This window comes from Neurospora tetrasperma (assembly GCF_000213175.1).
Source record: "Neurospora tetrasperma FGSC 2508 unplaced genomic scaffold NEUTE1scaffold_81, whole genome shotgun sequence".
Taxonomy (NCBI): Eukaryota; Fungi; Ascomycota; class Sordariomycetes; order Sordariales; family Sordariaceae; genus Neurospora; species Neurospora tetrasperma.
Window position 1 is genome coordinate 6,745,073 of NW_009799179.1, and position 17,517 is coordinate 6,762,589.

The following is a 17,517-nucleotide window of genomic DNA, read 5'->3' on the forward strand; positions in this document are numbered from 1 at the left end:
GGGGGGGGGGGGGGGCGACTGGGACTGTCTGGGACCATCTCTGCGACCGTGACGGGGGCATTGGACTGGCACCGCAACTGGCAGCGAACTTGCAGCCCACAGCTCCCAGGATCAACGCGACCACGAGTGGAGCGACGAGGTATCGGAATCAACACCCGAAGTTTCGAGATTCCCACTGGGTTTCTCTCAGTCGCAGCGTCGTATTGCGCACACCCAGGAACACTACCCCGGGCTGACCGACGGACAGGAGTGCAGAAGCCAGAGTAAACACTAACCCTAACTGTTGTGACGGAGATCGGAAAAAGGAAAGGTGAGCGTGTTTGTCTGCTGGGGCGGGCAAGGGTGCGCCAAATGGTTTTGCTCTGCGAACTCACACCGCTGCCTGGCGATGTGAGAGGGAAATTGCGAAAAATGCTGGCGACTGTGGGGATCCAGGATGATGGATCAGGATCGATGTCGAGAAAAGGCAGGTGGGCCACGGCCCAAGGTGAAGACCGGAGCAAAAGGAATGAACGAGTACAGTTTGCGGGAAATGATGGACAGACACTGTCTAATTCTGCGCTTGTAAGAAAAAACAAAAAAAAAAAAAAAACCGTGCAGACGGTGGGTGCATTGCAGGCCAAGAGAAGTGTCAGATGTACCGAAGCGTTTCGTCCGTTTTGTAACGGCGGCGTCTAGGATACAGCACGGTGCATCTAGCAGGCCTTATTTCTGCTACTTCGATCCGCCACACTTGCAACGCCAGGCTGGTGCTTGTCTCCGCGCGTCTGGTATATCCACACGAACAAAGTGTAAAAACCGCCCGAGAGACTTCCCCTTGCTGTCATTCTTCAGCAAACTAGGCCATTGACGGTCCCGAACGAGACACAAGCGCACCAGTCCATATTACCCAGTGCCAGAGGCCGTCCGATGAGAAGGAGACATCGGCAAGGTGTGTATGGATCATGGATGTGGTAAGACAGCGCATGGTCTGAAAACGTGAACAAGGGGCGAGTGTTTTTTAGATGAAGTGACCAATGATGGCGAGGATACACGAGACTGCAGAGGCCGAGTAGCACCACTCTTTGCCCAACAAAGTATCGGTGACCGGAGCTAGCCACTCTCTGCCACTGAAGGCAAACCCCTAGCGGCCTTCTGGCAGTCCGACGATGTTGATGGATTCGATGGATGCGACTTGACTCTGGGGCCCGTGTGGTGAACGAATTTGGTGACACTGGCGCCTTCTCACTGGAGTTCCTGACTGGAGTTCCTCACTGGAGGTCTCTGGCGTATCCCTCGACGTTGCTTCCATCGTTTTTCGGTTGCATGGGCAAGGATGGGCGGTGTGCATGTGGGTCCCGTATCCCACGCGCGGATCCCTGCCCTGACTGGCCATTTGGAGAATCCATGCACCTTTCGATTCTCCCCAGTCACCATCAGAAGGCCCTTGCCTGATAAATCGGCCTGGATGGCTTCGAGAACATTACTGTGTAGAAAGCCACTAGCTACAAAAGGAACGGCGGAATCGGTGTCGCCTCGGAGCGAAAGCCCATGTTTGGCAGCGAAATACCAATATGAACCAAGCTCTCGACAACAGCCGCTCCGTCTGCCCCCCGCCGCACAGCATACAGAGCACGCTTGTGTTTGTAGCCGCACGCGGAAAGAATACTCTAGCGATGCGCGGTAGATACCGACAGTGACTAGGGTGCACGAGTCGCAACTCTGGCTCTCCTCCATCGCGCTCAGCCGGTCGCCGTCACTCATCACGCCCCTGTCAGATTTTTCGGTGGACCTGGGGGAGGGGGGGGGGGAACGACGACGACGAAAAGACCCGGACGTCGCGCGTCGACTCGTCAACGGTTGGCTAGCTTGCTCCTCTCCGGCCCCACCCTTCAGAGACTTTAGTGAGAAAGTTAGAGCGCCCGGCCGGGACCACTCGGTCGCGTATCGCCTCTAGGCTCCACCAGCCAAGAACTCAACTGACTCTGAACAGACTCATTTCATGGCCAAGCGCTATCGCTCGTGACAGTCGCTATGGCGAGACCGTCGCACGAGGCTTCTCGAGCGTGTGTGAGAACTGACTAATACGTAGGCGTTTGAAGTGAATGCGATGGGCGCAGTCTGCGTCTCGGGAGGCGGATCGCTGGACCTTCTTTTTCCTCAATCTGTGAAATTGTAGTGACCACGTGCCCTGCAAGAAAGCCAGTTTTGATATGATAGGCAGCCGCAATGTCGTCAGAGATGACACTACCTAGGCAGTAAACAGCCATTGTGCGCTTGAGATTCCCAGCCACCACACTGCCGTTATAGGGGAAGCAACTGAAGACCTCGATCTCGAGCAAACTGCGATAGGTACCGCGTTTGCGACTCTGCACACTGGCCAGTACCCCCACCGGGAAAGCTGCACCACTCAGCTAGCAGCAAATCCGCTGTGAGTGCCCGGCAAATGTGCGTGGTGCGAAATCGCATGCGTTGCTTGGCGGGCAAGGCGCAGATAGGCGGACAGCCGACGAAAACCAGCAAAATGATCGCGAATTGCCCAAGAACATTTGCGTTATTTCTGCAGTTCTCCGATAGCGCCCAGCTCGGTGTCTATGGTTTGCGTACTGCTTCCACCATCGGCTCAGGACCTCCTGTGGTGCGACTCGCTAGCTTGTGTTCCACCGCCGTACGCGTCCAAATCACCTCTGCCAGGTCACGCTTTGTGATGGGAAGTTATGGGAGTGCAAAAGCTAAACGTGAGACCCGAACATGAGGCCTGAGATGCACGAGGGGGTTGATGATAGTGCACTGCGCGCCGACATCGACGCACAGCCCTTGTTGCATACTTCCCGACGCCCTGGCTGGGTGAAACAGGTCACCCCTGCAATTCCCAGAAGCCCTGCCCAGCAGTCGATGGCACCCGCACCTAGCAGGCTTTCGACAGGCACCCGATTTTTCTGGAACATCTGTGATCCTGGGATACCTGACTTGGGCCAGGACCCCTGTCCAAATGCGGCAACTTTGCAACGGTGTAGGTAACAAGGAATAAAACAATAAGGGGTGTGTTCAAGTCAGACGTTGATGTTTCGATGTCGACGTCTATCACGACAATGGCGGTCCTTGCGCACATATCCGACATAATAATACTGCCCGTGTAGCACGAAGCCCCGACCACGGACACGTTGGGTGTAAAGACCGCCGCAAAACAGCGTCACTAGACGCCCGACACTGGTCATGAAATACGACATCTTCCCAGACGCGCCACGTTGTAATAGGCCTGGTGGATAGTGTGATGTTTGTAATGGGAAATGTGTGAAGACGAAACAGAGTGCGACTTACCGAATCGTGGCCGGGCTCTTCCTTATACTGGCCCGGGGCCTGACGATGAGCCATTGACAATCCCATGGATAATTATTACCCTTTGCGTAAAGGGCAACGGTGAATGTGTCTATAAAGGAAAATAGTTAATAAGGGATAGAACAAACATATGGCCCTACCGGTCTTCGGAAGCCATCCTGGACGCTGTGCTCTCCGTAGACAGATGTATATCCTTGCCAACGGATGTGTAGAGGTGGGAACGTTGAGCGACCGGCCTGGTGACAGCTGGACCATGTGCGGTAGTGGATTCACTGAGTACTCACAATGCTTTGTCTTGCCTTCGGTAGCTGAAGGGATCTTGATGGTAGATGCTAGAAGGACGCGACGGCGAACGGATACCTCCAAGGTAATGTGAGGCAGCCTGGGCAGTTCTCTAGTTGTTTCTTTGCCGTGAACCTAGCTCAGCGGGATGCACGGATGGTAATACTTGTTGACTAGGAGACAGGAGACGGATCTTACGCTGGCGTGAAGATTAGCAAAGCTGGGGAAAGGAAGACGTTAGCAAACAGTCTGTTGAATGTGCTTTGAAGAGCGGGTTTCTCGACTATTAAAAATAGTAATGAAGTGGCAGCGGCCTGGGAAATCAGACCGAAATTTCTAAGCTCAATGCATTGTCCGAGGGCCGCACTAGACTGGAACGTTGCCGAAATTGAAACGGCTTTGCCTTGGATTGCGCAGCCCCTTGCAAGAAAACGGTACGGCAATCTAGGGACCACCGCAAAGCCGGTGGAGAAGCTTGGAGGAGAAAAAAAGAGACACACACACACACATACCAATGTCGTAAATCGAGTTTTTCCGATTCTTGAGTTGAAAAACATACGCTCAAAGTAAATGCTCTGTGACCATTCAGGTCAGTGTCTGTTTTGCTTCGATTTAGTCGAAAGTAGTACAGTAGTCAATTCATGCTGCGACTTGGGAAACCAATTCAGGGGCAATCTGCCAGGGCCAGTGAGGTGGACAGCCCCTGCTGCAGCCACGTGCGAGGGCAGAAGGGTTATCATGCAGGTGGAACTGAAGCTTCAACTTTGTTACATACATGTACGTTCGTACCTTACCTTTCAACGAAACTTTGGAGGCAGCCGGGGTCTGTAGTCGGCTGTGACGCGCTGCACACGCTTATGTTGGTCTCTGCAGATACGTCACCTCTCGATGTCAACGCCGGAAGCGCTTTGTATTAGATTGCAGAGAATTGGAGCTGTGTCGGCTCCTTGGCCGAACATCAAATTGGTCGGGGCCGCTGTGGGTTTGAATGACCTTCACTAAATCGGAGCGTGGAATCCCTGACCCTGAATGAAATGTTAGATAAATTCGGTGATGTGCTTGGCTTTCTATATGCGGTGCATTGATCGAAATCGAAGTATTTGAACCTCCGCAATTGAGGGGATCGAATGGGGATTCGACGGAGACCGTAGGTTTGAAGGGACAGGTGTCAATAGCTGATAGCTTGTACTAGCATGTACCTGGATGAATGTCGAAAAAGATGACATACCAGTTCCCAGGTAAAAAGCCCGGGGCAAAAATCGGATGGAGAGGTCGTCTCAAGTGGATATTGTGGTATGGTGCGAAGTGGTGCGTCCAATTCGGGGCGGACCGCGATCAATGGTGATGTTGTACTATGTATAAAGCTGATATTGTATGAAAGGTTTGTAGACCTGTCACCGCGGGCACCAGGTTGCCGTCGAAAGCACGTTCGGATGGAGGTCGTTCGTGGGCGGAGCAAGGATGATCGCGGAGGCGACAGGGCTGGTAGCTCTGTGAGTTACACCGCAGTTAGAAATCAGTAAGATGAACAAGACGTGTGAATAAGCACCACTAGGACACCCATGAACCCAAAGTTATGCTCCAAGGTATAAGAAGATATTACGAATATCTCTACATGAAAGAGCAAAGCATGGGATGGTAGTTACCCAGATGTAGACAGCGAGGTTGTAGCCAAGCTGGGTACCTGGTGTTGGGTCTTCAAGGGCTATCGACGGGGAGCTTGCGGAACGGCATGGCAGGCGGGCCGGGATTAGGGTAGGGGACAAGCATCATGCCGCTGAGCCTGGAGAAACGCCACGGGAAAGGTGTCTGAAAGCACAGCCAGGTTCCAGATCGTGCCTGGACGACAAGTGAAGGCAGGAGTGCGCAATTGGAGCGTGGGGATGGTGGGATAGTGTCAGAAGCGCCCAGGCGCATATAGGGTTTGGATAAGAAACAACAGGCGATACCCGACACAGCCAGCAAGAGGTACAGCAGCGGGGATATGTCAACGACATCACGTACCTGAAGATTGTTCCGGAAAATACCAGTTGAAGCTAGAAAGTCGAGCGGTCGCTGGTGCGGAGTAGAAGCACTACGCTGGCTAATGTATCTCCTTTGACTTTGACTAGTGGGAGTCTGGAAGTCTGAAAGCTTGGAAAGTTGCTTGAAGAAGACGGAAGGGCTAGGGGGGATGCAGTGGTTCAATAGAATGGATGCGCGCACAATCTCGATGGTCGTGGACGTAGAGCTGAGTTTTTTTTCTTTTTTTTTCTAGCTCTGCAGCTTAGATTTGGTGCGAGGAAGAATACGTCTGTGGCAAAAGATGAAGCTCGAGGTACGTGTTGAGAGAAGACGGACCGAGGATTCAACAAATGGGCTTCCTCAGATATCGCCGGCCAGTCCCAACTGCGCCAGTAGGTAATCCATTTGCAAGGGGCACCTGCAGCCTAGCGCTCCTTCCCTCAGGGATGTGTGTCTGTGGGGAAGTAAAGACACGCTGCTAGACGCGAACACGTGAATGGGGTGACAATCGATGTCCTCAGATGGAAGCCTTTCATCGCTTCTTCTAAGCTTGGCTTTGATGGCTACTCGCTTCGAGACTGAACGTCGTTTGACAAGTAGTAGTGTAAATACAGGTACGCGCACGTTTGGATAGAAGCAATGAGCCCGTACGTCGGGCAGATTGCTCCGAGAAAACACGCGATGCTGTGTCCACCTGAGACGGATGAAAGCTCAAATACCGAACCGATAGGAGGTACGTAGGCCGAGAGCGACACTCGCCGAGAGCAAAATTATCATAGTGGCAGCGCTCCAGATTTTGTATTTATTGGACATGAGGGCACGGGTGAAAGAACCTGTGTGGTTGCCTTCACAAGTGCAGGGGTACAAAGTCCGTGATCGTCAGACAAACCTGCACAACGACTTTTTTTCGATGGTATAGAGCAACACATAAACCGAAATGAAGCCAATCCACATTGAACTTGTTAGCAACGAGTTCTCATAAGCACACGCGTGCAATGAGACAGGAACACTATCACTAACAGCTGGAAGGGACTACTTAGTTCTCGATGCAAACGGGATCCTCTGCAATGTTGCGTCAAAGGAGGGCAAATGCTGACAAGGATGCATTGGACAGTGATATTGTAGAAGCCGAGCCTGACTGTACTCATGGCCGGTATTTTCCAACACCGCGTAATCTTGTAGAAGGCGCTTTAAGTTCAGGATGTTTTTGGGGGGCATTTCCAAAAGACAGGCTTCCGAGACACAGTCCGGGGGCAAGGATATACCTACCTGTTTGCGACCGTTGGGCGGCCTGCATTAGGCTTGAGAAAAGACAGCCAGTGGAGGAACACCGACCCGCACATAGGGACCCTGAGCTTCATGGTACAGCAACCCTACGATGGAAGCTTCTGAAGCTTCTTCGAAGCCTGGGGTGAGTACCCTAAAGATGGTGCTTGTCAGGGAATTGTTGCGGCAAGGCGAATGTTGACTGGCTCGCAAGGGAACAACCCCCGTGCCCGTACTGGACCATGCATGAATCCGGCGCTCTTTACCCTGGTTCTCGAGACGTCCGGGAAAAGGTGTGATGGAAGAAAGGGGTGAAGAAGGACAAATTACATTGAAGAGAGGTGCCGGCAAGCTGTTGTCTGCCAGGCACACCAGCAGGGTGGTTGGACAGACAGACAACTAGGATTGAGCATGGTTTCAAGAAAGCAGCCAAAGCAGCGGGTGACAGGGCAACCGTTCAAGCGAACGCATGGAGACAAGACATGGAGGATACCCATGAAAGTCATCCATGGACGCCAGCGTGGGACTGGGATGGGGGATGGATGATGGGAAAGGCGTGTTTGAATCCCAGCTTCCCCCGTGAACCCTGCTCTGGCATCTCCGTCTGGAACACAACGAGGCATGCCAAGGCGAACCCAATAAAAAAAGAAAGAACAAATAAAAAGAAAGAAAAAAGATAAAGCAAAAAAGGTCCAGGAAACTCGAAATGATGCGTTTCATTCCTTGAACTGTTAATGTGGTTGACAACGAATTATTGGATGGTAATTGGAGGAAACATTTGGTTGTGCAAAGGCCCAAGAGGAAAGATTCCCAATTCAAACTGTACGGCTGTATCTTTCAGTAGCGTTCTCGATCCCATATAAGGACATACCATGTTCCGTACGTCGTCCGTTTTGCTGCCACTTACACAGTAAGCTCCGATGGTCTGCTGGCGGAGGAGTGAATTAGCTTCCACTTTAGATTTTATGTTGATACCCCCATCTCCCATCTAGGCCTTCTGGTGGTAATGGCGGTCAAGAAACATACCTACATGTTGCTCGCCCGTTGTCCTATCGCTTGACTTGATTTGCTTTGCATAGGACGGGTGACCCGTCGTTCGACTGCTATTTGTCGCCAGTGTTACGTGCCGAGGGAGGAGTGGAAGCGCTCTGCACTTTGTGGTTTTACTAGGCCACACGGGGTAATTTCTTGGTGTCTTCAGTGGTCGTTCGGATGCAACGTGATGCGTCCTTGGTGCCGGGGCTGGTAGCAACGCATCCGTCACCGCTCATACTCGGCAAGTGCAGTTGAGGTGTCGGTTCAATTTCCTACGTTATGAGACGTGCGTAGCAGGTACGTATCTCCTCCGTTTAGGCACACAGTCATCTTTGGGCCAATTGGTGATCAAGCACCCAGCGTCTGACACCGTACGTGATGGATTTGTCATTGAGACGACAAAGTCCAGACCAATTGGATGTAGTCGACACATTTCCCCATACGATCACATGCTCTACCGTCGGAGTATTGCACAAGCTGGCATTGCACGACTCATAAGGTCCGAAGAATACGAGAATGAGCGCGTAGTGTACCACCATACACTAGTAGCGGTACTTAGGTCCTGGCGTCGTCGGCAAAAAAGGAGTAAAAAAGATTGAGACTGGGCAACAAGTCTTGAGAATTGATACAAACAACAGACGACAGAAACCTAGGTAGGCGCTGGGAAAGTCTCAGAGAGCCTATACGTGCATGAAGCGCATAGTTTCGGTAAGATACGTGATAAACTTTGTTCCGGTACGCTCAGCTGTCGGCTACCTATCCGTACATTACAGTGCTTGGCATGCCGTTCAACATACACTAGTAGGTCACCGTGTTCTACTTGCCGGCAAGCATCTCGCGCTGGGCCACAACCGTTTTCTCAAGGGACTTTCTCTGCTTCACCCATCGTGAAAGGCAGCGCGGAAAGCCCTGGTCATGAATTCGTCCTCAATATATAGCGTCACTACGACGCGACGATGATCTATTCTATCCTGCTTTTCCGGATTTCCATCAATGAGGCCAAGGCATATCCGGTGCTCATTTCCCCAATCTGGCGGAAGGCTTCAGTTCGCTCGAACACTTGGGGCACACGAGCACAAACATATCCTCGCGCTAGACCCTCTCGACGAGGCACCTGAAGGTACCCTGATACGCCGAGCACCCTAACCGAGACCCCACCCTCTCCCCCCACCCAATTTGCCGTCACCACAGTCATCGGTACTCTCGATTCGATCCTCGTCTTGCATCCACCCACCTTTGATGGTGTGTGTGGAGACCTGTGCTCCGTGACGAGATACTCGGCGTCCGTATTCCGCATTCTCGGTACTCCTCCGCGCTGTTGCACGTACAATGCAGTCGCGAGGTACCTAACGGCCGTTCTACACTACTTCAAAATCAGGAAGAGATGCGAGCATGCGGCAGAAGCGCAACTTTTCTCTTCTCTCCGTCTCTCGCAAGACGCTACACGGACAGGACCGCTTGGGTGCGCTGGGAGTTGTCATTTTTCTCTTGCCTCAGGAAGCGGATAACCAAGGTGATAGATCGCCTTAGGGTGCGGAATAGTCCCATCACTGCGTCCACCGGTACTCGCTACACTCGGTGCCGGGTAACGCTGACATCTTTTCCGGCCTATTTGGACAGGTCCCCAGAAAAATGGCGACACAGTACACTAGCGCCCCCAAGATGCTCTACGAGGTACTCGACTCGGCGGAAATACCAGGCTCCGTGTGCCGTTCCGTGAGCTGTTGGTCTTGGACATCTAGTGTACGGAGGCGCCTCGTGGAGCATCCCAATGTCTTCCGCCGCCGATATACAGACTGCTTTCTGCTACGGTACCTACCTAGATGTCTTCTTGCATGGCAGACGGATATCTGCTAGATCCCGCAACAGTTCCATGTCCTTGACGGCTTGACCCCAACCCAGCCAGTCCAGCCGACTCAGGCAGACCAGGCAAGGACCCAGAGCCCAGCTAGCCTTCCCGCCATCCTTGCTGCAATATCCCTTGTTTCCCCTCCAAGAGCTTACTGCCTCAGGGGTTTGAACTTCTTGATGGGGCGGCTCTCAGTGGACAACTCCCCAGACAATTCTTGAATGGTGGTTTGAAGGTAACGGTACCCGAGAGCCTGGTCAAGAGATCTCTACCCCATGGAAATACCCTGACAGGAACCAACCCCCAGTAGCAAGACAAGAGGGAAAGAAGGCAGAGACCAACTTGACACCATACGCCATTTGCATGTGAATAGGAGCACTGAGTGGCATATTGTCAGCTCTTCTCTTCTTGGACATATATCACTCAAGAGGAGGAGAAATTCTTTCAGCCACATTCTCGAAGGATGCAGTGCTGTGTTTCGCAGCGACACTCGAGGTTCACCGCATCGCGTATTGACCATCCGTACAATTTCACAGCGTAGTATTGAGTCGTCAGCACATGCATAAGAGGAAACGGCTTTGCATTGGTCGTCCAATCAGGCGATTTGCCCGAGAAACTTGGGAACGTCGCGACTTTTGCAGTCGAGCGAGGTGTGTGGTAGGCTCTCAACACCCACGGTCTAGGGACAAAATGAGGCCATTATGTTATCACGTAGCCATCCGATCCGAAGTGGTTGCCAGTCAGGCGACGGTTTGGCCCCCTTTTGGCTGCATTCCGCACAGGATAGATCAATCACGGGTGGGTACGAGAACACTTTTCCGCCTACGCACTCCATCGCCGAGAAATCGAAACCCATTGAGGTGCTTTGACCTCATCTCCGGAAGGCTCCTCCATGTCTGGTTACGTATCGATACTTCATCACGAGCGAACGAGCAGTTCGGATAAGTAGCGTAAACCCTTCAAGGCAGATCAAAGCAGTCAGTATCTTGGACGATATCGATCTGGTGGAGGCTCTCGGTTGCTAGGCACATGGAAGTGTAACTGAATTTGCCATCCTGAATGGCTCGTTCTTAGCCCACGTATCCCACCACTCCTACGTACCTCCGCTAGGTGATGATCCCTTTTCGAAAAATATGTTCACTCGAGTGGGTAGTCGGCAATATACACTACCTACCTTCTATGGTTGTACTTCAGCTGCTTACATATTGATACCACAGAGGCGCAAACTGCCTAGTCAATATGTTATGCAGTTGAACTAATGGTATCTCGGATGTTCCGGCGGTATACTACCAGAATTGGCGGCCATCAGTGACTTTTGCACATACCAAAGCCCTACTATGTACATGTCAACACCCTAGTAGCGCGTTTCCTCTTCGAGATGGGACTCGGGATATCGTCCGGTCTAATGATGGTCTTTCCCACATCTGTCCCTCACTCCGTACTGGCAACCGATATAGTAAGGTGTCCGATAGCAAGTAAAACCGACCTGGCCGGAGAAACGGCCAGCGTTCTGCCACAGGTGCCGCTCTCGAGATGCCAAACGTTTCATAGCGTCTTGGAGATAGCAATAGTTCATGTTGTTCAGCAAAGATGAGCCTTTGTAGCCCTCCGATCGCCCACTCGTATCATTGAATTTTACTCCTGACCGGATGTCTCCATCTTCGACAATCGGCGATAACACGGAGGCGACCGTCGAAATTCATGCTAGTGGCCAAGAAGACCACGGAACCGCGCGACTTACATAGTAGACGACGCTTCGGTTGAACGACCAAAAACAACATGACATTCGTTTCACACAGTTTTGGCCGAAGTTACCTCTCTCCGAGACCAGTGATCCTGCAACAATAGCTTGGTTTGAGTTTGGTCTGCTTTTGACCGACAGTTTGAACGGCGCGGTTGGCTAGGCGGTCGGTTTCGCTGATGACACCTTTTCCTCTGTTGTAATCGACTTTCGTAAGTTCGTCGGCGATTGGACCTCGAACAGGAGTTCACCGAACAAGCTGCAGTGTAGAGCACTACAACATCGTTACGTACATTATGCTCAATCTCACTCCAACGGGCAGGAAGCAGCTTAAAAAATTTCGAAACAAGAGAATACTGGTAGTAAGTGGGATGAAGAAGTCACAAAGAACTTGTCTAATTCTTGAATATCTTCAATCTCTTTCTTGGACTGTGGTTCAAATAAACAGAACAAGCACCCTTGTCTTTCCAGGCCATCTCCCCCAACCTGGCGGGCGGATAGGGAGACAAGGACAAGGAAGTTTTTTTATGTCGCCCTGGCAGCCCTGGGGCCGCCACTGCTGTGGTGGTGGTGGTGGTGGTGATCGTGTTGGTGGTGCATCATCTCTTCAGGGGATTATGGAGGTGGGTGGCCTGGAGAGCCTGGGTGGGTGGGTGGATGGATGGGATGGATGGTGGTGCCAGGAGGCAGGCACGATGCTACCTAAACGTTCGCTGGGCAAGCCCCCCCCCCCCCTTCTCCCTGCCTGCCTGCCTGCCTGCCTGCCTGCTCCGAAGAGTTCCTTCCCCCCTTTTACGTTGCCCGATCTCTCGATGTAAATTACATAGGTATCTACCTCTACATACATACATACCTCTCCCTACGTCCACGTACTGCCGGGCTTAGGTATCCTGAGCCACGGTAGGTGGGTGGCTGGATGATTTAGAGGATAAGAGAGAGAAACGAAAGTGTGATGTGAATGGCTGCTGGCTTTCAAATCGATGTACCTACGTATCTCCCTCTCACAGTCTCCCACTCTCTGTATGGGCAACGTGACAATGAACTGCGTCCCTCGATAGGTACTCTCGAAAGAAAAGCACATCGACGACCGACATCCGCACGTATCATCAACACACCACAGTGTGACCCAAGACACATCTTTGCTCGTGAGACACACTCCCACAAACCTCATGTCGTGAAGCCCCAGAAGGAACATGGGTTTGTGGATTCCACACGCGTCATCCATCCCATGTTCTTTCTGCAAAAGCACTCTCGCGCAGGCTGGATGAATATAAGGGTGTATTAGTAGAAGTAGAAGGCGCAGAAATTAAGGACACCAAAAACCGATTGCTAGTATCTAGGACACACAACTCAGACAGGTGGCTGTTTAGAGAGGCTAAATTTGTCACCTAGCAAACTACCCAAGTTCACCGCCCATGAATGCCAATCTATTTGTAGCGACATTAGGGCGAATATGTGTAATTTCTGTATTGTAGTGTGGTTCTACTTCGTTCGGCATGCTTTGACGATGACGGTGGTCAATCTTCATCATGCCTTTCCCCATTATGTCATTTTAGATATACAGCTACCTACCCAGAGTTACCTTACATTGGGGAAACGGGCAGATGGGAGAGGTTCATCATGAACGGCTGGCCACTCAGTCCAGTTTGTATTTGTACCTTCTGGCTCGTCTTTCCTGTTGTGAGAGCGGAAGGCCTCCGTTAATTGTATAGTGTCTTATCATCTCTGACAAGTCCGTCGAGGATAAATTTCGCGTGGCATATTGGTCAGTTCTACAAAAGAATCGACAAGTGACATTGAGTGCCCGAGGCTGGTAAGGGGAGATTTGACGCATGGGCAAAGAGATGATAAAGAGCTTCACAATCCAAGGCCAATGTCTTGTACTTTATTTCATTCTACTTTATTTCAGTGTTTAATATTATTCTTTCCTTCTTTCTTGTGAGAACGTTCTTCAAGTTGGCTCTGGAAACCCTTATTAACATGCTTATTTATCGAGTGTTGACATTTCCACTGTCCCTTACGAGAAGAGGGAGGTAACGGCATCTCGCCGCCGTTATTAAAGCAAGCGTTCGTCGGTGTGTTCATCAAAGACAAACAGGCATCCTGACACCAGGAACACTCACTGATACATAAATTACTACATTACATACGGGCGTATGCTGTAATTGTCTCTGATGCTGAATTGGTACACCTGCTCCTGCGCCGAGGTCGAAAGGCAATGCGCAATAAACCCACAGCATCGAATCATGTACCAAGAGCGTATGAAGCAATGATGAGGAAACAGCTAGAAGATACCTACACATTTGGAATCGGTAACTGATGAAACAAGATTAGGCAGGGATGCGCAATATTCTCGAAAGCGTAGGCAAACAGTTACAGGTAGATGAATTTCATTCCCATCTAACATTGGGGACTGAAAGCGGTCAGATCCTTTCGGTACCCTTGGGAATTGACTTCCCTGCGTCGGCTTAAATCGAAGAGAGAGAAGACGGAAGTGAAAAAAATAGAACATATTTGAATCAATGCCGTTGTGATGAAAGGAAGTACCCTTTGGGAAGTATCAACATGGGTAGTACCTCTAGCCTAGGGGTAGCACAGACGTGGCCAAAATATCAACACAAGAAGAAACCTTGGGGCAGTGGTGTAAGCGAAAGAGCCGAACATTCAGTTCTCCGTTACATAGAGGTACCGTACACTCTCCTCAAAAGACAGGACGTGCGCTATACTGCACCAAACCATGCTCCTTGAATCGCATCAGTGGTCTCGTGATTCCAATCAAAGAATGTCAGCCTTATCCTCTCTCTCTCTCTCTATAGAGGTATATATCTATGGTGGTAGATTGCCTCGTAAGTTTGATTACTTGCGTTAGGTACGCAACTTCACGGGCCAAGCAGGTCACGAGGTAAGTTTGATCCAGGTAGTCTTCCTACCTACATACGTTCATTCCTTCCAAGTCTACCTAGTGAAGCAAGAGCTAGGAACCGCAGCTCGCCGAAGCGCATCACGCCGAGGAAACATTTTCTCATCGGGAAGCCGACGGCGGAAACATGCATGATGTTAATATAGATAAATAACGGGGGAAGGGTTGGCGACAGTACAAATGTAGCAAACATTGCTCATCCACAGAGACTATCTGGCTACATACTACCCGCCCTTTTGTTTCTCCATTGATGGCCACCAGGCCAAAGGGTGGTTGGGGTTGGGATTGATGTCGTCTGGAGATGAGACGGTCACATGCTGTTAGGTATGACACACCGTTGGCACAAAATTTCGAGATGTCGCTATAGACCATAGAGAATCAAAACTGATGACAAGTAATTGAAAGAACAATAATACAAGGGTATGAGGATACAAGGAAGACAGGTAGACTACAGAAAGAACCCCCAGGATCCCATGACCGTATGGAAAGAAGGCGCAGGCAGAGACAAAAGCAGAAACAGAAACAACGGCCGGCGTGCCCTCAAGATCTGGTCGATTTAATCTCACCGCGACCATCCACGGTCCACCTCGACACATTATCCACGCCGGGTCGAGGTACATGTAGGCGAGCGTCTATCCGTCATCTTGTCTCAGTCAATGTAGGTCGCAGACAGACGTACGTAGAGCCCACAAGGAATGAGCCTGATGGAGAAGTGTAAGCGCTTCTATGTGACTAATCTATGCACAGAGGAGACACATTGGGTGTGCCTTAGAGGTGATCATGAAGTGACCCACCCACTACCTACCCTGGATTTCTAATATGGGACAGACATTGTCTAGCGTAAGTGAGTACCTCTAGGTACCTCTAAGCATGGGAGAAAGGGACCGCACTGAGAGTATAGAGTAGGTAACATCACAGTAGGGAGGGCGTAAGTGCAGACCGTGACTGAGTGTTGATTAATGTGGTGATAGAATGAACATTAAGTAGTGAACGTTGATTGAGGATTACCAGTTTCATTTTCCTAGCATCCTCTGCGAAAGTAGGAGACAGATGGGAGTCAACGGTGTTGTCGCGCAGACAAAGATACGTTTGAAGGGCCTTGATTCATCTCCTTGGCCATGTTCCTTATCACTTGACTACATATCCATCTTACCAAACGGAATGTTGCCATTGACTACCTCAACCTGGAAAGCATACCTCCACAAGGACGACCAATGATCAGCTGGCGGTCAGTCGAGTTGTCTGAAGGCTCGTCTAGTCATGGCTTATCAACAGGAACTCGGAATAACCAAGCAGGGATGGCATACAAGACTGCCCATCATGACCTATAAGTCCATCAAGACCAAGGAAGATGAAAGGCAGAGCATAAAATGCTTGATACATCAGCGACCTCGGTGGCTTACCTTGTTGAACTAGGTGATATATCTGATCGGCACGGTTTTGGGTCGTGACCAAACCGGGTGTGAAGTCATTGTTGACGCTCTTGTTGGTCCTTGTGTTGGTCCTTTTAGCTGCCACGTCAGGGAATTGGTAATCTTGAAAAAGTCTAGTACATCTCCTTCGAAAGGGAATGGATAACGGCACTTGAGAGTTGTGAAGGTCCTGATGGTTCATGGTTCGAGTAAAAGTCCATGTGCACTCACCTTGAAAGGCAAAGCACAGCATGTTTGGGACATTTAAACAGGAGAGTTACTTGGGTGGGTAAGAGAAGAGCTGGTTGCGAAATTGAAATGATGATAACTTGTTGAAGAACAGTAGGTGGTCACGATATTTCACAGTGATAAGTGTGCTTGAGAACGTCATGATTAAGAAAGAATGAGATGTTGATATGGCTCCACGGTAAAAACTGCCCAAATTTCTCGAACACTTTAATGTAATTAGCGAGGCAATCTCCAGCCGAATCATAAACCTATTTGGGTAGATCTATTGTAAGGTTATCAAAAGGACAGTGACTTTGTCCATTTTAACCCGATTATCTCAAATTCATGCCCGGGTGTGCTTATACTAGAGATGGAGATAATACTAACTGTCCCTGCTGGAACGACCCTGCAGAAAAAGAAGAAAAAAAAAGACCAACGAAAGATCCGAAGAGAGAGGTGGAGAGACAAGTGAAAGGAATACTGGAGAGAAAATTGAAGAGGGGACTGACGAGATGAGGACAGGGTCGGTCCTCGGTCAGCTACCAAGAAGATGAAGGCGAGTAATCTAGACCAGCAGCTATAGGCATGTATCGATTCTTCGGGATGCCCCAGAGCACTGGCTAGGCGTCTTTGGTTCTCAGAGGAGCTATTATTGAAGACTGACGTCCTAGATACCAGTAAGCATAGGTACTAGAAGAAGTGCTCCAAGAAGTCAAGGCATGACTATGTAGTGATGCTGGCAATCCGACTTGGAGCTTGGAGTACTGTGGAGGGATGCCATGATATCTATCTCCTTCATGACGCGCATACCGTTATAGATATCACCTCGAAAGCTCTCAAATGGTCTTGACTTCTAGGTAAGTGACAAAGGAAGAGATGAAGGAAAGCTGAAGCAAAGTTTCCTCGAACTCGAACTGAACCAGTAGTATAAAAAGTCAAGGCCTTTGAAAATGCATGGCCATGCCACATCCGTTGCGCCTGCTCAAAGAATGAACCAAATTGACTGGGTATCCTGACGTTGCTCAACACGAAGTGAGATGCTCTTGTTCATTGGCCCTTAATTCCAACTAGGAGAAGCCGGTTTACAGCTCGTCAAAGGCTCTGAGCTTATCAGCCGAGTCCGGAGACATCCACACTGATGTGGCTTCCCCATTAAGCGCTTCTGTTACCGCCGTTTCTGAACCTCCAGGCATATTCATTTCTTTTTCGCCGTCTCTTTTCCCTAGTTGTTGTTGTTGTTGTTGTTGTTGTTGTTGTTGTTGTTGTTGTTGTTGTTGTTGTTGTTGTTGTTGTTGTTGTTGTTGTTGTTGTTGTTGTTGTTGTTGTTGTTGTTGTTGTTGTTGTTGTTGTTGTTGTTGTTGTTGTTGTTGTTGTTGTTGTTGTTGTTGTTGTTGTTGTTGTTGTTGTTGTTGTTGTTGTTGTTGATGTTGTTGTTGTTGTTGTTGTTGTTGTTGTTGTTGTT

General features: G+C 50.2%; 3 protein-coding genes across 3 annotated transcripts in view; 2 read left to right on the forward strand and 1 right to left on the reverse strand.

Annotated features, from left to right (window-relative positions):
• Positions 1-2,503: 2,503 nt before the first annotated feature.
• NEUTE1DRAFT_50786 (uncharacterized protein) lies at positions 2,504-3,694 on the forward strand (the record flags this gene model as incomplete). Its single annotated transcript, XM_009856641.1, has 4 exons — positions 2,504-2,702; positions 2,723-2,996; positions 3,250-3,271; positions 3,440-3,694. 4 exons carry the CDS (start codon positions 2,504-2,506, stop codon positions 3,692-3,694), a joined length of 750 nt encoding a protein of 249 aa, XP_009854943.1.
• Positions 3,695-6,243: 2,549 nt separating this feature from the next.
• Positions 6,244-9,435, forward strand: NEUTE1DRAFT_142847 (uncharacterized protein; the record flags this gene model as incomplete). Its single annotated transcript, XM_009858340.1, has 2 exons — positions 6,244-6,337; positions 9,284-9,435. The coding sequence occupies 2 exons, from the start codon at positions 6,244-6,246 to the stop codon at positions 9,433-9,435; spliced, it is 246 nt and encodes an 81-aa protein (XP_009856642.1).
• A 7,702-nt stretch (positions 9,436-17,137) lies between these two features.
• Positions 17,138-17,517, reverse strand: part of NEUTE1DRAFT_133521 (uncharacterized protein) — a gene marked incomplete at both ends in the record, with an annotated part of 2,626 nt that continues 2,246 nt past the window's right edge. The window contains one exon of the mRNA XM_009858341.1: positions 17,138-17,277. Within this exon, the coding sequence (XP_009856643.1) occupies positions 17,138-17,277 (140 nt within the window). The remainder of the gene's footprint in view (positions 17,278-17,517) is intronic.